General features: G+C 42.5%; 1 protein-coding gene across 1 annotated transcript in view; it reads right to left on the reverse strand.

The window, feature by feature from the left end:
• Positions 1–5,043: 5,043 nt before the first annotated feature.
• The window catches only part of LOC137422140 (GTP-binding protein Rit1-like), a 72,248-nt gene continuing 54,387 nt past the window's right edge, over positions 5,044–22,904 (reverse strand). The window contains exon 6 of the mRNA XM_078772345.1: positions 5,044–7,821. Within this exon, the coding sequence (XP_078628471.1) occupies positions 7,591–7,821 (231 nt within the window). The 3' untranslated portion in view covers positions 5,044–7,590. The remainder of the gene's footprint in view (positions 7,822–22,904) is intronic.

The following is a 22,904-nucleotide window of genomic DNA, read 5'->3' on the forward strand; positions in this document are numbered from 1 at the left end:
GAGATAGGGCCAAAAAGGATAAATAGCAAGATATCTCAAAAACGTTGTGGACGGATTCGGACATGGTTGCCACTTTGCTCCCACCCCTCCCCAATTGGCTCATTTGCACTGTTCTCTGCAATACCAACTCACCTGGGCTCTACACTGCCCTTTTTGGAATCTACGCCACCCTCATCAGGCTCCAGTTCATACTCTGATATCATCAATCTCTCCTATTGACTCTATACTGCCTTCCTCAGGCTCTACTACACCCTCAATACTGCCTTCCATGGGCTACCACAGTACCTATTGGGTCCACACCATCTTCCAAAGGGTCTTCTACATTTTCCACCACAGGATCTATTTCACTACCCACAGGGCTTCTGCTGCTCACCAATGGGCCCTCTTTATATTTTGCCACTGAGTAACACAGAGGTCTATCACCTATCCTGGACCCAATTGAGCCTCTCACCAACCCACCCCCTCACTGCTTCTGCACTGAACACCAACATTTTACATATATCAGCATGAATTCTGGTCTTAAGCTCATCCACCATTTAGCTTGGCCGGCCTGGCCAGCCTTCGCACAAGTCACAATTTTATCTTGGTTGGCCACACCAACCTCTATTTTGGCACAAATTTGCTCCTGCTTTGATCCAAAGGTCCCCAACTATGTTCAGTAATTGGGCTAGGTAGTCACCCCCCCCCCCCCCTTAGGGCATCGCTCCATTAATGCTGCTTGAAGCTTGGCTGCTAGATATGTGCCTATACCTCGCCCTCTACCTCCATCTCCATAGATGTTGCTGTTACATCCAAGAATTGCCTTTCCACATTTGGGAAACGAGTGTCCTCCATTACGTTTCATTAAAAAAAAAAATGTATCCCTCAACCTGAATAATAAAATGAATTCAGATCCAGAAAAATAACTCAATTTAGAATGTGAATAAAATTTTTCTTCCAGACCCAGAATTGAAATTTACTGGGAGGACGACCCCAATCCAAACCAGGTGGAGTAAAATTGGGAGACGTCCACTTGACACCACATAACAGGACTCGGTCTCCCTAATGGGTGAAATGGAACCCATTGGAGGTAGACTCCTCATAATGAGGCGTGAACAAGAGGCAAAACCACATGCCACACCAGATGCAGCTGGAAGGGGTTACAATTATTTACTTCCTGTGCCAAAACAATGTGGCACACTTGTATTTCCAATGGATCATTTATTACGCAGGAGGTGCCGATCGTGACCCAAAACACAACAAAGCTATTCAAAATCCTGGGAATGTAATATTACATAAAACGGATGGTGCAGAAATAATCCCTGAAGAAAAAGGACACAGGAAACCAGCGGCACACCCATTTAGAGACAATTACAGGCTCAATACCTATCTTAGCTTCTAATTTTAACACACCACACAAAGACAAGAAGCTATGGAGGTAGAATGGGAGAGGGGCTCTGCAGCACAGGAATGGCATAACCAGTCAGTGGGGCGAGGAAGTGAGACAAACTCACTGTGGCACCCAATCGCTACCTCCTGTAGAGAGTTGTGGGGCGCACGAGTGGTGCGAACCACAGACAACTTGTCAATTCTATGTGCAACACTTCTCGCAGTGTTCATGGCTTGCCCATACCTCGCTCGTTCCATGCACACCGATGCCCCTCTCCACCAGGACACCACACCAGCTATGCAGCTAACAAAAAAACCCATTCACATTGTGATACAAGCATGAAACTTAGCAGTGATGTTATCTCTGATATACACACTCTAAACCCAGTGAGCTAACTCGAAGTTCATCATGGAGAATTGCGAACTCGAAGTTAAAAATTGCAAAAATGTGCCATAAACTCAATATTGAATTTTGGACAAACCATATGAGAATCAATGCGAAATCACCGAACTAGATATTATCGACAAGAGATCATTAAAATTTTCAATTTATCTTAATTAGATGAATTGAAAATTTTACCGACCTCATGTATGTACAGTTGTGACCAAACATATTGGCACCCTTTCACTTTTTTCAAAAGAACGCACAATTTTCTCGAAAAAGAAGTTGAAATTGACAAAAGTATTTGGTCTCCGCAATTCTTTACTTCACTGTTAATATTACAGAACCTTTGTTTTTGATTTAGAACTTCATACATCATTGTAAATCAGAAAATTAAAAGAAATGGCATTGACAAAATTATTGATACCCAAGACTTTATATTTAGTAGCACACACAGCCTTTGGACAAAATAACTGTAGTCAAGTGCTTCGTATAGCCATGAATGAGCTTCCTACACCTCTCTACTGGTAGTTTGGCCCATTCTTCTTGTGCAAAATGCTTCAGGTCTCCCAGATTTGTAGGGTGCCTTCTCCCAACTGCTGATTTCAGATCTGCCCGCAGGTGTTCATTGGGAATTAGATCTGGACTCATTGCTGGCCACTCCTGAACAGTCCAGCATTTTGACTTGAACCATTCCTGGGTGCTTTTTGAAGTGTGTTTAGGGTCATTGTCCTGCTGCAAGACCCATGACCTTCGACGGAGACCCAGCTTTCTGACACTAGGTTGAACATTGCTCTCCAAAATGTCTTGGTAATCTCCTGCCCAATGCCAGACGCAGCACAGAATCCCCCCCAAAAAAAAAAATCACTGAACCTCCTCCATCTTTAACTGTAGAGAAGGTGTTCTTTTCTTTGAAGGCTTCATTTTGTTTTCTGTAAACATAGAGATGTGCTTTACCAAAAAGCTCTAATTTGGTCTCATCTGTCCACAGGACATTCTCCCAGAAGGATTTTGACTTGTTCAGGTGTGTTTTAGCAAACTCCAGTCGGGCCTTCTCAGTATTGGGGTCCTCCTGGGTCTCCTACAATAGAACCCCCTTTCATCGAGTTGGTGACGGATGGTGCAAGTTGAAACTGTTGTACCTCGTGTCTGAAGGTCAGCTTGAATCTGTTTGGCAGTTGATCGAGGTGCTTTCTCCACCATTCAAACAATCCTTCGCTGCAATCTTCGATCAGATTTTTTCTTGTGGCCACGTCCAGGGAGGTTGGCTACAGTGCCATGGGCCTTAAACTTCCTGATAGTGTACAGTGGACACAGGAACTTCAAGGTCTCTGGAGATGGACGTAGCCTTGAGATTGCCCATGCTTGGCTACAATCTTGTCTGACCTCATATAATTCTCTGGTTTTATTTCTTTTCGCCATGCTCATTGTGGTATACACAGTGAAACAAAACACCAAAACAGGTGAGTTCAATTCCAAAGTAAAGGAGAATCACCTGCTTGAAATCTCATTTCTAACAACGTCTAAAAGGTGCCAATAACATTGTCCAGGCCATTTTAGGATTTCTGTGTGGAATAAGCTAAGATTTCGTATTTTTTCAGCTTTGTTTGTTTTGTTCCACTGCAAACCAAAGAAATACATATGTGGATACCAAAATATTTTTTAATTTCAACAATTTTCTGGAAGAAATGGTGCTTTATTTGAAAACAGTGCAAGGGTGCCAATATTTTTGGCCACGACTGTAGTTGTGTGATTTTGTATTGATAGTTGTACATCCTAAATTCAATATTAAAAAATTTATGGCACATTTTAGAAAATTTGGTGGCCATTTTGACAACAATGGCCGCCATGTTTAATTTTGAGTTGGCGAATCAACTGGATTTAAAGGGTATCGATACAAGAGCATAGCTGCCAAATTTCATGCTGGTCTCAATGTGAATGATTCACCCTAATAATGGGTGTTAGCCACCTTTCCTACTCCACCAAAAGAAGCGTGACATGCTGTTATGGGGAGGGGAGGAGACGTGGGTGACACTATTCTTGCTGCACAAGCACACCCAAACTGGGCAACACTAATCTGAGCATTACAGGACATCTTATTCTAACATAGACGATGAAATAACTAATTAGCGGTTCCATTAACCCTCAAACCATTTTGTAACTAGAGCAATGCGACTGTCGCTAATATGCCTCCGCATAGTCCCACAACGAGGAGATGCCCCCGTTCACAGTCCTAAAAATAAACAAGTTTGATTTAAATCCCTTCAGCTGTTTCAAGCATCACATTTTCACCAGCCATGACAGGTTTCACATCGATCGGTGAAATAGTTTCAGAGAAGGGATTAAAAAAAAAAATTGGCATTCAAGCTAATATGGCTGCCATACTACGTGACATAACACCTTAAAAATGTACTCTGCATATATGGGCAGGGGATCACGTTTGTGAAGTTTTGTGTGTATCAGATAAGGTTCGTTTTTCTATCCAAGATGGCTGCCAAGCCACGTGACCTACGACATCATTTTCAAGCTATATGCAACAATGGTTAGATATTTGTAAAATTTTGCATTAATAGGGTAAGCGGTTTCAGAGATATAATTATTTAATATTTTCGTTCAATCCAATATGGCGGCCACACCATATGACCAATGATGTTTTCGTGATCATCTTTTAATCGCCATGCCTAGTCAACGACACACAAAGTTTCGAGTCATCAATTTGGTGGTTTGGGAGGAGTTTTTTTTTTTTTTTTTTTTTAGATTTCACATTAAATCCAATATGGCTGCCAAACCATGTGACCGATGATATCATAAATTTAATATTTCAATACAATTGTGTCATAGATCATGTGCATGCAATTTCAGATTTTTAGGATAAGGAATTCGATTAAAACATTTTTGGCTGGTATACCACTTCACCCATGTCATTATTATGCTTTTTCCCCCATTGGGAGTACTTGACAATGTGCCAAGTTTTAAATTTTTCCATTCAGTGATTTCTGAGAAATCATTTTTTAATTATTTGCGTTTAATCCAAGATGGCTGCCATACCACGTGACCTGTGACGTCACAATTACAATAAAAACATTCTGCATGGGTGTCACTCCTACCCTGAAAGTTTAGTCTCAATTGGACATGTGGTGGCTGAGAAAAACGAGGTTTAGCCCGTATGGACGGACGGACGGACGAACGGACAACCCGAAATATAATGCCTCCGGCCACCTTCGGGGGCGGAGGAATAACAATATTATGTAAGATCCCTGCAAAAAAGTGGTGGAATTATTTTTGAGGCAACATTCATTGCTTCATGAATTTATTCTGCACACCAAAATAGTATGATGGGATGAGTTATTACGAGCAAAAGGTTGTGACAACTCACTTTATTTCATGGAGGTTATATATCAAATGGTTATTCTTAAACTAGAAATAAAAACAAAATGGGGAAAGGTGGAGTGGGTTGAACCAAAGTAGATACAAGAAGAATAAAGACAGACAGACATTCATAGCATGGTATTGTGGGTGCAAGTATTAACGTATGAAAAACATAGCAAATAGCATGGCAAAAAATAAATATAAAAAAAAACTTAAAATGGTTTCCTTGATTTTCTTTACAGAAGCAAAGATGATGGAAGAGCAAGGTACACCGAGACAGTGGGATAGACCAAGGGAATAAATGAACAGGAGAATAGGAAAGGTAAGGGGGAGCAAATGAAACCAGCAAGACGGTTGCATTAGGAAAGGTTAATGGGGGTAATAAAGATCACGGAATGGAATTGGGGAAGACGACGGATGACAGTACACTCACTGCTTGATTGAAGCCCTTGAGGGAAGAGCAAGAAAAAGTAGCCTCCAGAACAAATAGCAAACATTTAATGTACAATTCTTTTTAAAATAGCTGAAATAAAGCTCATTATACCTGCCCTTAGAATGGGAGAAAAACAAAATCCAAACGTGAACGATAGCAAATAAACTGTGGCTTCATTATTGATATAAATTACCCTAAATTTTCTTCAGTGGAGTTACGCAATCCATTATACAATGTGGTAATGTCTCCATTCTCTTCACAGTTTTTTGCACCGCATGACAGATATTCAAAAACGAAGTGGAAGCCAATATTTTCACTGACACTGGATTTAGTAAACAGCAGGCATCAAGTCATGCTTCAAGTGACATATCCCAAGTTAGCTTGTTTATCACTGAAAGGGGGTGAGAAAGAGTGAGAGTGAGAGCGAGAGCGAGAGCGAGAGCGAGAGCGAGAGCGAGAGCGAGAGCGAGAGCGAGAAATAACCTATTAATTCTTTCTTCTTTTTACATTATATGCAGTGTGTTGTGAAACAGATTTTTGGCATACACTGTACTTCAGCAATGCTACGAATGCTAGAATTCCATCTGGAAATGATACCAGCGATGATTGGTGGCACAATGTTGTTCACCAAGAGCAAACGTATCTTTTCGGCAGTTCTATACAACTTTTAAAAGAGAGTAAGAGCAGATTGGAATGCCTCGAAATTCTCTATGTTGCTTAAACAAAAACCCAGATTTCCCATCTAAACACAACTTTCTTGGCCAAGCTTATGCAAAACATCTTGAGGAAGTAATGGAAGTAGTAATGAATTTGACGAGATTGCTCCTCAATGTGGAACTGGACACCGCTTAAAACTTTGCAGTCATCACAGTTTCACCAATACCTCCTCAAATATGGTATTTTGCTTTTTCTAAATCCTCTTTCATCAACTCTTCATTCTTTGTGAAACAGAATTTGCTTATAAATGTAAAACGGCCCAAGAAATTGATTGATTACGAGGTCATCTTAAAAAGCTTGGTAAGATTTTTGGATTTGCAGAGACATAGTTGTGCTGTAAAAGTTAATGCTGCAGTAACCACCTCATTTGGAGCAGTCCACATATTACATATGCAAAGACGTCACCAAGAGGAAGGTTGGGGGAGACAAGATAGGGGGTGGTTATGAGGGCTTCTAGGAAAATAAGAATAGGGTTGAAAGGAGGATGTGTGAGAAAATGGGGGAAAAGATTTGGAGACGGATAAAGAAAGGGGAAAGAAGGAATAAATCAAGTACGCCAATTTTGCATTTTGTAAATATAGACAGACACTTATAAGATGATTTGCAAGTACATGTCGTATTAGTGCAAACTCATTAGCCCTTCAAGGAAGCCTTAAAACATTTTCAAATGCAAAGATGCCTATATACATTTTTTAAAGAACATATCGAAACAGACCGCAGAAGTACAATTGGAAAAAGGCAACAAAAATCATCTGATATTTACATTTTCTCTATAAACACTGCCCAGCCCCACCCAACCCTCGAAAGGAAAAGCAAGTGGGCGTGTTTCCTAATCCTTTTCCAGTTACAAAGTTGCCTTCCCACATATAGCTACAACAATCAAAGTACATCGAAAAACAGATATAGAAAAGCCAGTGTTAATTCAACTTGTAGAATAAGCCAGGTTAAAAAGCTTGAAGTACATGTCGAAAGGTCACGAGAAGGAAAAGAAAGGCCCATACTGAGCACACTGTTCTAATACGTGGAAATACAATGCATACTTAAGATGCTCAGTGTGTTTTCACAGCACGACTTGGATGTGGGTAAAATATCAGGAAGCTTTCCCTTGGTATCAGGAAACCCAAATAAAAATGGCAAAAAAGTGACGCTCCAAAAACAAATGACTTGAGGCTGATACTTTGAAGAGGACAAAACGCTCGATTGTAGAATCAAAATACACATTTCCCACAATTCAAACCTTCAGGCTTGTGTCTGACTTTGAGACCACTAAAATCTTTCTTCACAACGGCTACCCTCGCACCATCTTGTTTCAACCATCTCTTCAAGTGACATTCTCACGGCGCATGCGCAAGGTGCCTTTGAGCTTCTTCCAAAGGCTGTCCTTCTTGCGAGAGCCTTTCTCCATTGCCTCGAGCGCCTCACGTTCGCGCCGACGTATCTCACGAACCACAGCATGAAACACTTCATCAATGTACTGCCTCAGTGCTGCAGACGTTTCAAAAAACTGACAGTTAAACTCACGTGCAAGAACTCTTCCTTCCTCTCTGGTAACCTGCACAGAGCACGACAGAAACAGACGGTATGTAATTCAAATAACCCCTGTAGCAAACAAACAAATAACAAGTACAGATACATTCCAAAGTACACCGCACCCATGCCAAATAAATAAATAACATCCTCAAGCGCGGCATTGCCGGGGCGTCTCCGGCGCCTGGAAATACCACCGTGCAGCTCATAGAGACCGTTTTGGGAGGGAGAGGTGTACCATAATTGATTAATTGCACAATTAAAATCAATAAATAATGATCATAAAATATTTTCTTAATCAATTGGCTAATAGCACACTTAAACTACCAGTGCTTCATCCGAAGCTGTAACTTTTTGAAAATTAAGTCATACAAATAGTAAAAAAAAGGAAGTCATAAAAAAATTAATGTCATCAATAAATCAAAAATATCCTTTATAACGACATCACTTGGTCACTGGCGTGTCCAAATATCAGCTTCCTAGCTCAAAAGGTGCCCGAGATATTGCCCAGATGAAAAGGAAAATAAATGATGAATAATGAAAATAAATAAATAATAATTACAAAATAATTAAACAATTAATCAATTGGCTGATAGAATACCAAAACCACCACCGTTTCATCCGAATCTGTAACTTAAAATTAAGTCATCAATCGAATAATTAAATAATTCATCGATTAATTGATTAATCAATAAATCAAAAATAGCCTTTACAGCCAAATAACTTGGTCATTGTTGTGTTCAAATATCAGCTTCCTAGCTCAAAAGGTGCCTGAGATATTGCCCAGATGAGAAAGAAAATAAATAAGTACTTAATTAATCGATAATAATTAAGTAATAAATCAATTAATTGATTAATCAAAAAACAAAAAAATAGCGTTTTTGCCAAAGCACTTGCTCACTATTGTGCCAAAATTTCTGCTTCCTAGCTCAAAGGATGGCTGAGATAGTGCCCGGACAAACAGACAAACAAACAAACGACAGATACATTTAAAGTACACCAGCCTCATGACAAATAATTAAATATCCTCCAGCGCGGCATTGCCGGGGAGCCTTCGGTGCCCGGCAATACCGCCGTGCAGCTCATAGAGACTGTATTGGGTGAGAGAGGTGCACAATAATTGATTGATTAATTGCATTATTAAAATCAATAAAAGCTAGTCATAAAATGTTTTCTTAACCAATTGGCTAATAGCATACCTAACCCACAAGTGCTTCATCCGAAGCTGTAACTTTTTGAAAATTAATTAAATGTCATTAATAAAAAAATTAAATCATCAATTTATTAATCAATAAATAATTAATCAATTAATTGATTAAAAAATAAATCAAAAATACCCTTTACAGCCAAATCACTTGGTCTGTCATGTCCAAATATCAGCTTCCGAGCTCAAATACTGCCTAAGATATTGCTTAGATGAGAAAGAAAATAAAAAAATAATAATCATGAAATAATAAAAGAATTAATCAATTGGCTAATAGCATACCTAAACCACCAGTGCATCATCCCAAGCTGTAACTTTTAGAAAATTAAACAAGTCATCAATCGGAAAAATTAAATAATTAATTTATTAATCGATAAATAATTAATCGATTAATTGATCAATCGATAAATCAAAAATATCCTTTATAGCCACATCACTTGGTCACTGTCAGGTCCAAATATCAGCTCCCTAGCTCAAAAGGTGCCCGAGATATTGCCCAGATGAGAAAGAAAATAAATAAATGATTAATAATGGAAATAAATAAATAAATATCAAATTAAAAAAAATAATTAATCGATTGGCTCATAGAACACATAAACCACCACCATTTCATCCGAACCTAACTTAAAAAAAAAAGAAAAAAAGAGTCATTAATGGAATAATTACATAATTAATCGATTCATTGATTAATCAATAAATCAAAATAGCCTTTGCAGCCAAATCACTTGGTCATTGGCATGTTCAAATATCAGCTTCCTAACTCAAACGGTGCCTGAGATAATGGTCAGAAGAGAAAGGTAATTTAATTAATTAAATAAGTACTGAATTAATCGCTAATAATTAAATCTATATTATAATAGCCGTAGATGATTCTGTCTGTCTGTCTGTCTGTTGGGCGTCTGTCCGGGGTGTGGCTTACTCGGTTTGCAGACTAGCTCCACCCATTCTGGGAGTGGCTTCATATAATTATAAACAAATATCCACCATTTTATTAACTCGCATAGCTTTGAGGCCTGTTTTGTAGGCCCGTGGTGTCTTGCTCTCTCTCCCAGTTTTATTTCAAATCAAATTCGATATATCATTTCATTTTTCACAGTCGCTAACATCGTTTTAGACTCAGTTGAAAAAAAACGGGAAGAAAATCCAATGAAAGTTGCCGTTTATAGAACGAAATGAATTCTCAAACGCCTGTAACTTCAAGGCCATTGAGTCTCTCTCACGCCTTTATCTCCAATCTAACTCACCATATGATTTCATTTTTATCGATGGTTTTAGACTCGGTGTCAGCAATAATTGAGAACATTCCACACACGCGGGAAAATGCAGACATATATTTTTAAAAATCAAGTCATGGTGTATCATACACCGCCCAACATGACACCGACGGCAGCATGTCGATACATATTAAAAATTCGATATATCATTTCATTTTTCACAGTCGCTAACATAGTTTTAGACTCGGTTGAAAAAAAACGGGAAGTAAATCCGATGAAAGTTGCCGTTTATAGAACGAAATGAATTCTCAAAGGCCTGTAACTTCAAGGCCATTGAGTCTCTCTCACGCCTTTATCTCCAATCTAACTCGCCATATGATTTCATTTTTATCGATGGTTTTGGACTTCAGCAACGCGGGAAAATGCAGAGATATATTTTTTAAAATACACCATATCACCGCCCAATATGTATCATACACCGCCCAACATGTATCATACACCGCCCAACATGACAGACGGCAACATGTCGACATTATCGCTTTTTCTTTAAACCGAGTGAACCGAGCCGAACCGAATAAACCGAATGAATTCACCGTTTACTTTTGATGACAGTCGTCACAAAACGACATATATTTCTTCGTTTTTATTTCATTCAACATTATTAACCGGAAGTAAAATATGGTTCAGGAAATTACCAAGAGATATTTCTTCGTTTCTTTATTTATTAGTTATTTGCGCATACACTTTAAATAGGTTTATTTGAAATCTTTAATTTTCACAATGTAATATATTTGTCATTTGATGATGACGAGACACTTCCTCTTGACTCGTGACAATTCATGCGTTGCGTGGAAACTTCCATTTCCAAAATGAATGACACAGTCGATGAAGAACGACTCGGTGTCAGCAACGCGGGAAAATGCAGAGATATATTTTTAAAAATACACCATATCACCGCCCAACACCGCCCAACAGCCAACAAGTATCATACACTGCCCAACATGACACAGACAGCAACATGTCGACATTATCGCTTTTTTCTTTAAACCGAGTGAACCGAGCTGAACCGAATACACCGAGTGAATTCACCGAGCGAATTTCATCCAATTCCACCGAGTTTCATGAAATTACCGAGAGATATTTCTTCGTTTTTATTTTATTAGTTACCAGCAGAAGTACCCAGCGTTGCCGGGCGGGGGAGGGGGGAAGGGCACATACACTTTAAACATGTATATACATGTGGGATGTGGGATATATACATGTGGGACATGTGTATGTGTGTGTGTACGTGTGTGTGTGTGTGTGTGTGTGTGTGTGCGCGTGTGTGTGCACGTGCATATGTGTGTGTGTGTGTATATATATATGTGTGTGTATGTGTATGTAGGCTAACCCCCACTCTTGCAGGGAAAATGGCCTTAAAATGCATGTTGTTGTTGTATGTGTATATATGTCTGTGTGTGTGTGTGTATGTGTGTATATGTGTCTGTACGTGTGTGTGTCTGTACGTGTGTCGTGTGTGTGTCTGTACGGGTGTGTGTGTCTGTACGGGTGTGTGTGTCTGTACGGGTGTGTGTGTCTGTACGGGTGTGTGTGTCTGTACGGGTGTGTGTGTCTGTACGGGTGTGTGTGTCTGTACGGGTGTGTGTGTCTGTACGGGTGTGTGTGTCTGTACGGGTGTGTGTCTGTACGTGTGTGTGTCTGTACGTGTGTGTGTCTGTACGTGTGTGTGTCTGTACGTGTGTGTGTCTGTACGTGTGTGTGTCTGTACGTGTGTGTGTCTGTACGTGTGTGTGTCTGTACGTGTGTGTGTCTGTACGTGTGTGTGTCTGTACGTGTGTGTGTCTGTACGTGTGTGGTGTGTGTGTGTGTGTGTGTGTGTGTGTGTGTAGATGTAAATATGTGTATAATGTGCATATATGTGGATACATATGTGTATACATATTTGCATATGTGTATATGTGTCTGTACGTGTGTGTGTGTGTGTGTGTGTGTGTGTGTGTGTGTGTGTGTGTGTGTGTGTGTGTGCATGTGTGTCGATGTACGTGTGTGTGTATGTGTATATGTGTGTGGGTGTATATGTGTGTGTGTGTGTGTGTGTGTGTGTGTGTGTGTGTGTGTGTGTGTGTGTGTGTGTGTGTGTGTGTGTGTGTGTGTGTGTGTGTGTGGAGGTATTGGAGAGGAAAATGCAGAGATATATATTTTAAAATCGCACCATGATGAGAAACGAAAATACACCGCCTAAAATAAGTCGACATATATTAAAAATTCGTCACACACATCCATGCCCGTGGGATTCCCAGGGCATGGATGTGTGTGACATTTCGACATGTTGAGTTAGATGCTGCGCCTGCACATTCAGTTATATAAAATGGTTACTGGCAATTGATCACATCCACAAATGATGTAATCCACACAATTTATGGACTTTACATAACGTTAATAGGAATACATGCCCGTGTAGATGGGAATGACATATAATTCACCGAAAACGTTGAAGCAACCGCATAATATTACGGTGATGTTTAACTCTGAGTGAGAATAGTTCTAAATTTTAAAAACTTTCTTCTGATATTTGTGATTTATTTCAAACAAACTGTATTTCCCATCGACACGGGCATGTATTCCTATTAACGTTATGTAAAGTACATAAATTGTGTGGATTACATCATTTGTGGATGTGATCAATTATTGCCAGTAACCATCTATATATATAAAACACAGTTTTTCTGTGTTGTGGATATGAGAATGTGTTTTTTTTATTGTTGTGGTAAAATGTTGTTGTAAAAGGTTGTTGTAAAATATCACCCCTCCTCCCTCCGTTTGTGGTTGTATAAAGGTCAAAGGGCGTTCCCGTAGTTAGTCCATAAAACATACATGCAGGACACGATATATCTTTTTTGACAGTTATATCCTTATTATGTGTATTAGTGTAAGGCTGTGTCTTCCATTAATTGAAATACTCCATTGCACCAAGTGAAATAAGATAGATTCCCTTTCATTCCCATTCCCAAAACCTCCATTTCCAACTGCGTCATTGCCATTCGCATTGCCAACTACAATTGCCGCCATTAAGCGTGGTCAGCTCGGGGAAGAAGGGCGTGCCCGCCCATCGTCATAGAGGGGAGGAGTGAGCCAGCCCCGAACAACCAACCAAGTACAAGGGGTTTGGCTTGAGAGGGTGGAGAGAGAACGCTCGGGGAGGTTCGCGAAGGTTCGAGGGTGTGGCCTATATAACCCAAGGCCCCGACGCCCCCCCCAAGAGAGTTGAGTAAGGGATCCCTGAAAGAGCAGCTTCAGCCACCGCAGCTTCAGCCACAGCAGTTTCAGCCACTGCAGCTTCAGCCACAGCAGTTTCAGCCACCGCAGCTTCAGCCCCAGCAGCTTCGGGGCCTTGACGGCAGTTTCGAGCGAGGCCGCGAAGGAACGGTGGCTGCTAAACGCGCCGATAGAGAGAGGGCGGCGGCTGCTCATCCCCGACCCGACCGTGCTGCGGTTCCAGCTGGACCTTCCTCCCCCTCCAGCCATCCACCTCCTGCCATTCCTGTCATCATTCCCAGCGTGAGTCTGTCTTTTGTTTGTTCTGTCCCAGGGTATTAATTAAGACTGTAGGTAAGCTAGCATTGCACTGTGTCTCTGATTTCTTCTGTATATTATTTTATCATCTTTCCTTCTCCTTGGTTTTTTTGGTCCTGTAAATAGTAAATAAATTATATTTGTATTCCTTACCCTTTGTCTTTCTTCTTCTTCACATCCTTCGCTTTAGTCTTTTCCCCATTGAATATCTGTGGCGCGATTCGGCCAACGTTCAGGAATCGGGTTAGGCGGGGTAACTGTTAGGGCCGCGGTGCCATCCGCTCGGCAAAACAACATCTTATCCGCGGTCCGTAACAATTGGTGCCAGGAGTGGGATTGGACCCGAAGCGCGCTTAACGCGCTCAAAATTACGAGCTGCCGAAATTTGTTTTGTTTTCTAAAAAAACCCCGAACTTTGAAATCGCACCATGGCTAGTCAAGGCGATCGGATGCCGGTGGGGGAACTAGAAGAGGGGTTAGGAGTAACCCAGGATCAGAGGGAAGAAATGGAGGAGAGCAATGAGGAGGTGGTTGAGGGAGTATCAGGCGCACAAAATGGCGCCTTTGCGCACGTGGTTACAGCGGCACCAAATTTAGCGGCGCCCGTGACCGTAGCAGCACCGGTGGATTTGAACCTTTTTATGATACAAATGGGGGCCCTTATGGAAAAAATGGGTGAGCGATTGGAGGGCCAAATGGGGGTAATGAGGGACGAAGCGAGGGGTACCGGTGAACGGTTAGACAATAATTTAAAGGGGTTAGACAATAATTTAAAGGGATTAGACAATAAATTAGAGTGGTTAGACAATGGGATAAAAGAGGTGAAAAATGGGTTAAGGGGGTTAGAAAACACAATGGACGACAAATTGCGGGAAGTAGGGGAGCAATCCGCCCGGGAAATCAAACGGATGGGGAACCAGATAGAAGAGGTGAAAGTCGGGTTGGAAGGTAAATTGGATGCTCAGAGGGATGAATTGGGACAGATGAGGGCGGCATCCACAAAAGAGATGGAGGAGATGGAGGAGATGGAGGAGATGGAGGAGATGGAGGAGATGGAGGAGATGGAGGAGATGGAGGAGATGAAGGACATGAAGGAGGCGATACGACGAGGTGTAAGCGAGGAGGTCTCGGGGTACGCGAGGAGGTAAAGCGAGGTGAGAAGCGTATGGAGAAAGAGGTGAGGAATAATACGGCTAAGTTACAAGGGGGCATAGAGGACCTGACGCAGGAGGTGGAACAGCTGACGATGGGACAGACGGAGTTAGTGGAGCAGGTACAAAAGAATACTGCGGTACTAGGAGGGTTAAAGGCGACACAAAAAGAACTAAAAGACGACTTGATAGCGATGAAGAGGCAATGTCAGATGGTACGTGAGGGACTGACAACGAGGTTGGACGAGGTGACAGAAGTAATGGAGACGAAGGACCGTGAGGTGAGGACGCACATAGAGACGGTCAAGGTAACCTTAGAGGACGAAATTGAGGAGACGCACCGGGAAATAAAAGAGGTGAAGCAAAAGTTAGAGGAAGTGGAAGAGGAGGTGAGTGAAATTAAGAAGAGACGGCGGGAAACTAAGAGGGAGATAAAGGAGGAGGTGATGGAATATGTACAAGGTCGGTGCTCAAATCGTGATGGTGTGCTCGCTAACCAAATAAAGAGTTTGCAGGTGGCGAAGGAGGTGCGACGACGAGGTGCCAAGGTGAGTGGCGATATATTCGGAAATGTATATGGTGTGAGGGAAGCTTCAGTCGGCTTGGGGGTTGATTTGGATCCGAGTGTTCGTGAGAGGCCGTTGGTGAAGTGTGCGACAGGTACGGAGTGCGAAGGAGGAGGTCTGCGAGAATGTCCGACTCTGGGGTGTGTAAGGAAAAAGTGCGCGCCAAGGAATGAGTGTGCTGTCGAGAGTGAGTTGGTCGTAGCGCGTGTGCGAGGGAGCACATGGAAGCGCGTAGTAGGGAGTGTTCCAAGGGATGTAACGGGAGAATGCACGCCTGTGGTGAGTGTTACAGAGGGTGTAACGGGAGAGTGTGCGCAAGAGGATGCGCGAGAAAGGTGTGTAACGGACGGGTGCATGAGGAAAGAGTGCGCTGGCAAGAGTAAGGGTGAGTGCGCGACCGAGTGTGGAGGTGAGAGTAGTAAGAGTGACACGGAGCGTGAGGTTCGCGAAGGTTCGAGGGTGTGGCCTATATAACCCGCGGCCCCGACGCCCCCCCCAAGAGAGTTGAGTAAGGGATCCCTGATAGAGCAGCTTCAGCCACCGCAGCTTCAGCCACAGCAGTTTCAGCCACCGCAGCTTCAGCCACAGCAGTTTCAGCCCCAGCAGCTTCGGGGCCTTGACGGCAGTTTCGAGCGAGGCCGCGAAGGAACGGCGGCTGCTAAACGCGCCGATAGAGGGCGGCGGCTGCTCATCCCCGACCCGACCGTGCTGCGGTTCCAGCTTGACCTTCCTCTCCCTCCAGCCATCCACCTCCTACCATTCCTGTCATCATTCCCCGCTTGAGTCTGTCTTTTGTTTGTTCTGTCCCAGGGTATTAATTAAGACTGTAGGTAAGCTAGCATTGCACTGTGTCTCTGATTTCTTCTGTATATTATTTTATTATCTTTCCTTCTCCTTGGTTTTTTTGGTCCTGTAAATAGTAAATAAATTATATTTGTATTCCTTACCCTTTGTCTTTCTTCTTCTTCACATCCTTCGCTTTAGTCTTTTCCCCATTGAATATCTGTGGCTCGATTCGGCCAACGTTCAGGAATCGGGTTAGTCTGGGTAACTGTTAGGGCCGCGGTGCCATCCGCTCGGCAAAACAACATCTTATCCGCGGGCCGTAACACTATTAACGTTATGTAAAGTACATAAATTGTGTGGATTACATCATTTGTGGATGTGATCAATTGCCAGTAACCATCTATATATATATAAAACACAGTTTGTGTGTGTGTGTGTGTGTGTGTGTGTGTGTGTGTGTGTGTGTGTAATGTTACCGATAGACTCCTAAACGGAGAGGCTTACGTGCTTGATATTTGACATAGACATGGCCATTGAGCGTGGGACGAACATGGCCTAACTCGAAATATTTGACGATCCATATTTTTTATTCATATTTACCTCAGCGCATTCCAGCGCACAGAATCAACGGAATCAGAGCAGGTGGGCGCTGATTCGCTCAGAGCGATCACGTGATGACGCTATGAACGCTACGACGCTATGAACGATATGACGCTATGAAAAAAAAAATCGCCATGACGCTATGAAACGCTATGACACTATGAAAAAAAAATCGCTATGACGCTATGAACGCTATGAAAAAAAAAATTGTTCGCTTTACCAAGGGGCTCGCCCCCCCCCCCCCCGTTTCCCCCCCCCTCCCCCTCCCCTGCGCGGCAATGCCGGGTACTTCTGCTAGTTTTATACAACTGAATGTGCAGGTGCAGCATCTAACTCAATATGTCGAAATGTCACACACATCCATGCCCGTGGGATTCCCACGGGTGACCCCGCTAGTAATATATAATAGCCGTAGATGATTCTGTCTGTCTGTCTATCTGTTGGGTGTCTGTCCGGGGTGTGGCTTACTCGGTTTGCAGAGTAGCTCCACCCATTCTGGGAGAGGCTTCATATAATTATAAACAAATATCCACCATTTTATTAACTCGCATAGCTTTGAGGCCTGTTTTGTAGGCCCGTGGTGTCTTGCTCTCTCTCCCAGTTTTATTTCAAATCAAATTCGATATATCATTTCATTTTTCACAGTCGCTAACATAGTTTTAGACTCGGTTGAAAAAAAACGGGAAGAAAATCCGATGAAAGTTGCCGTTTATAGAACGAAATGAATTCTCAAACGCCTGTAACTTCAAGGCCATTGAGTCTCTCTCACGCCTTTATCTCCAATCTAACTCACCATATGATTTCATTTTTATCGATGGTTTTAGACTCGGTGTCAGCAATAATTGAGAACATTCCACACACGTGGGAAAATGCAGAGATATATTTTTAAAAATCGCGTCATGGTGTATCATACACCGCCCAACATGACACCGACGGCAACGTGTCGATATATATTAAAAATTCGCTTTTGCTTTTCCGTTAAGATATATTACTTTTTCGTTTGATGACAGTCACAAAAACGTCAACAATGATGCCGACATATATTTCTTCGTTTTTATTTCATTCAACATTATTATCCGGAAGTAAAATATGTTTCAGGAAATTACCGAGAGATATTTCTTCGTTTTTTAAAATTAGTTATGTGCGCATACACTTTAAATAGGTTTATTTGAAATCTAAAATTTTCCACAATATAATTTACTTGCCATTTATCATTTGATGATTACGAGACAAATTCCTTTTGAGGATCGTGACAATTCATGCGCTGCGTGGAAACTTCTATTTCCAAAATGAATGAGACGATCGATGAAGAACGCAGACTTGAACAAGATGTAGCAAGAAAGCGAATGAGACGGGCGAACGAGTCCATCGACGAACGTCAATGCAAACTTGCGTGGTCACCCGTGGGATTGTCACGGGTGACCCCGCTAGTAATTAAATAACTCCTTAATTAATTGATTAATCAAAAACAAAAAATACTGTTTTTGACAAAGTACTTGCTCACTATTGTGCCGAAATTTCAACTTCCTAGCTCAAAGGATGTCTGAGATATCGCCCAGACAAACAAACAAACAAGAAACTGGAGTGAAAACTGAGTACTCCCTTTCAGCGCACGTCATTTCCGAGCCCCCTTCGGTGCCTAATAATGACGTCATGCAGCACCTGGAGATGCCATAGGAAAGGAGGAGTGTACAAAAAGGAAACTAAGGATTTACATTTTTAATAAGACAGAACTGACTGATTCATTTGTGGTGAAATGATTTTTACTTCTGGTAGGTATGCAGAGCAATGACATGTATATATACAACTGCCGTGTGTCGGTGCACATGTATACATCCAACTTTGTTAAAAATTTCCCTCAGGTGAGTATTAAACAATGCTAGTGACTCTTAGGAATGGGCAGTTTGTCCAATAAATGTCACAATTGGGCCATAATGGTGTTGGGGGCCCTAAGATAAAAGTTATAAACAATACATATACAGTCTTCATAAAATATGATGGCTACAAAAATTGGGCAGGCTGTGGGATACATCATTCATGTGTAAAGACTTATTTAAGCACCTACCCAGATGCCTTGCCAGGCGAGGCAGCTTTGGTTCTTTAGTCTGAGGGGGATGTGAATAGATTGCCTCAAGGACATCAGGTATCCTCCAAATGTGTTTCAATCCAGTGTTAAAAAACAGTAGTGACTGTTTAAAAATAATAATAATAAAGTTGGACGGATTGACCAAATAGTTTGTTATTACAAACGTTACTTTATGTGGCTGTCTGTAGGAACAATGACAGGGAGATAAGGAGCAGTGGTGGAAGTATTGGTCAGAAGAAGAGTGGACATGTGTTGTGTGCAGGAGACAAGATGGAAGGGAAGTGTGTGAGAATGGTGAAGGGTAGGCAGGGACAGAAATACAAGTTTGTGTGGCAAGGGTGCCCAGAAGGCATGCATGGTGTTGGTGTCCTGTTTTCTGAGGAGTTTGTAGACAGTGTGGTGAGTGTGACTAGAGTGAGTGAAAGGTTGATGATGGTGAAAATGACGATTGGAAAGCTCTTGGTGAACGTCATCTCGGGATATACTCCGCAGGTCGGTCGGAGCGATGACGAGAAGGACAAATTCTGGTGTGCGATAGAGAAGCTGATGGAAAACGTGAAAGATGAGGAAGTTGTTGTGGTAGGAGGAGACCTAAATGGACATGTGGGAAGGAGTATGGACGGTTTTGAGGGAGTTCATGGGGGTTACGGATATGGTGTGAGAAATGGAGAAGGTGAAAGGATTTTAGAGTTTGCTGATGGAGCTGGTTTGTCGATTTGTAATACTCAGTTCCAGAAAGCGGATAATAAGCTTGTCATACACATACACATCAGGTGGGTCCATGACAACCGTTGACTACCTGATGGTGTGTAGGCGAGATAGGGGGCACATCCGGGACACAAAGGTGATCCCGGGGGAGGAGGCTGTTTCACAGCACCACTTGGTTGTCTGCGACATAAGGGTGAAAGGTGCGAGGAGAGCTCGACGGGTGAAGTACCAACTGAGAATGAAGTTGTGGAGGTTGAAAGAGGTGAAAGTGAGGGAGGCATTAAAAGAGAGGCTATGAGTTTGGTAGAGGATGATGTGGTTGAGCTTGAAAATGGTTGGATGTCAATGAAATATAGTCTGTTGGGAGCCGTTGGTGAGGTATATGGATGGACAAAAGGACCACCGAGGCACTCGGAAACATGGTGGTGGGGATGATAAAGTTGGAAAGAGCTTTGACGAGAAGAGGAACAAGTTCAAGGAGAGGCAGGAGGCATAGGGTACGGGGGCAGAAGAGGCAGAGCATGAAAGTTATAAGGCAGCCAAGAAGGCTGCAAAGAAAGAGGTAGCAAAGGCGCAGGAGGCAGATAGGAAAATGTTCAGAGAACGCTTGGATTTGGAAGAGGGTCAGAGAATGGTATTCAGGATTGCAAAGCAGATAGCGAAAGAGAGGTGTGATGTGATGGGGGTGAGTTGCTTGAAGGATGAAGTGGGACAAATCGTTGTGGACCCAGATGGAATTAAAGGAAGATGGAAGAGATATATGGAAATGCTGTTGAATGCAGAGAATGAATGGGATGGCAACATAGAGAGTAACCCAGTTTTAGGACTGGCAGAGAAGATAACTGAGAGGGAAGTTGAGGAAGCGATAAAAGCAATGAAGAGTAGAAAAGCGGGAGAGCCGACAGGAGTTGTGGGAGATATGTTGAAGGCAGCGTGAAGTTGGGGTGGGAAGAGAATGACAGATCTGTAATCTGGTGGTGAAAGAAGGCCGCATTTCAGTGGATTGGTAACTGAGTACCCTCGTCCCTCTATACAAGGGGAAAGGTGACCCTCTGGACTGTGGCTCGTATCGAGCTATATAGTTTTTGGAGCATGGATTGAAGGTATTGGAAAGGGTGTTTGAGAGGAGGATAAGGAAGAAAGTGAAGATCAACGAAATGCAGTTTGGATTTATGCGAGGAAGAGGAATGACAGATGCGCTTTTTATTGTAAGGCAGTTGCAGGAGAAGTACATGGAGAAGAGGAAGAAGTTGTTTCTTGGGTTTGTTGATCTGGAGAAAGCATTCGATAGGGTTCCACGCGAAGTAGTGACATGGGCATTGAGGAAGTTAGGAGTGGCGGAATGGTTGATCAGAGTAGTGATGGCAATGTATGAGAGAGCGCGCACAGCTGCAAGGACGGACGACGGGAACAGTGGTGAGTTTGAGGTGAAGGTGGGAGTGCATCAGGGGTTGGCTTGGAACGTAAAGGAGGGTTTACCGTGGAAGTTGTTGTATGCAGATGATCTGATGTTGATTGGGGAGAGTATGGATGGACTGAAGGAGAAAATGAACAAGTGGAAGGAATGTATGGAGACAAAAGGTCTGAGGGTGAATATCGGATAAACGAAGGTGATGGCAAGTGGTAAAGCATGTGGTGAGGTGGAAATAACCGGGAAGTGGCTGTGTGCTGTGTGCAGGAAGGGTGTCGGAGTGAACTCCATTCAATGTACAATGTGCGCTGAGTGGGTTCATCAAAAATGTAGTGGTCTGAGAGGGTCATTAACCAGTGTGGCAGCTACATTCAAGTGAAAGGTGTGCACAGAGGGAGCTGCAGATGGAGGAAATGTTGAGTTGGATCTTGGAGATGGCATGAAGCAGGAAGGTGTGAAAACAATTTGCTACCTAGGAGACATGCTGAATGGAGAAGGTGGATGAGACTCGGCAACAGTTGCTCGAGTGAGATGTGCATGGAAGAAGTTTCGGGAACTGAGTGGCGTGCTGACGAGGAGGGGAGTGTCGTTGAAACTGAAGGGAAAGGTGTATGCTGCATGTGTGAGAAGTGTTATGATTTAAGGGAGCGAGACATGGGTAATGAATGTAGAGCAGCAACGAAGGCTGGAAAGGGTGGAAATGCGAATGGTTTGGTGGATGTGTGGAGTATCGTTGAGAGAGTGGAAGACAAATGATGAATTGCAAAATATGATGGGAATAGAGCATGTGATGGATGCTGTGAAGAGTAACAGGTTGAGATGGTTTGGTCATGTGTTGAGGAAGGATGAAAGTGACTGGTTGAGAAGAGTGATGGAAATGAATGTAGAAGGAAGTAGAGGACGGGGAAGACCGAGAAAGACTTGGCTAAAAATGGTGGAAGAAGAAATGCGGGCAAGGGGGTTATCAAGGAGAGATGCAGAAAATAGGGCAAACTGGAGAAGATTGTCATGGGGACCGCAAGGCTAACCCCCGCTCTAGCAGGGAAAATGGCCTTTAAAATGCATGTTGTTGTTGTGTTCCCCCTCCATCCCCTCCCTTACCTCAAATGGCTACACAGCTGACTCCGCACGTGAAAAAGCTTGGTTGAAATTGGATAAGTAATGACAGAATGAATCATGGATGAATTGAATGAACCAAATTGAATATTTTACCAAGACATAAAACTGTGCCGTATTATTTGTTTGTCCCTTATCCACCTTTTCCCTTCAACCCCACTTGTTGGTTGGCTGCCTTTTCAGTCCATTGTCCAACTCTTCCATGAGCATTGACTTCCATAAAAATATATGGATAAGTATGATTTGCATTCCAAAATAATGAGTTCTGCTTTGAAGAGATTCAGTAAGCTTAAATAACTTATTGCTCAGATAAATAAATAAAAAATCATACAATTTCCTCAAAAACATCAAACACTTCCATTTAACTGTTCTTTGTTCAACCTCCTCTCGTGCATATGTCAGATCAGTCGATTTAAACAAAAGAAAAGAAAAGAAGAACCGCCTTTAGAGGCCATTTTCCCCTGCAGAGCGGGGGTTGGCCTTTTTTGGGGCACCGTGGTCCCCTTTTTGAAGCAATGTTTTACAGCCGGATGCCCTTCCTGCCACCAACCCTGTTAGTCGCCTCTTGCGACAGGGAATTACCAGTGAACTGGTACTCAATTTGTCGACCTCGGAAAGATGACAGGATGACATGAGTCAACCCCCCTGGCGTTAATTCAGCAATCGAGCGGGACTCGAACCCAGGATCCTAGG

This window comes from Myxine glutinosa, chromosome 2 (genome assembly GCF_964187855.1).
Source record: "Myxine glutinosa chromosome 2, kmMyxGlut1.1, whole genome shotgun sequence".
Lineage (NCBI taxonomy): Eukaryota > Metazoa > Chordata > Myxini > Myxiniformes > Myxinidae > Myxine > Myxine glutinosa.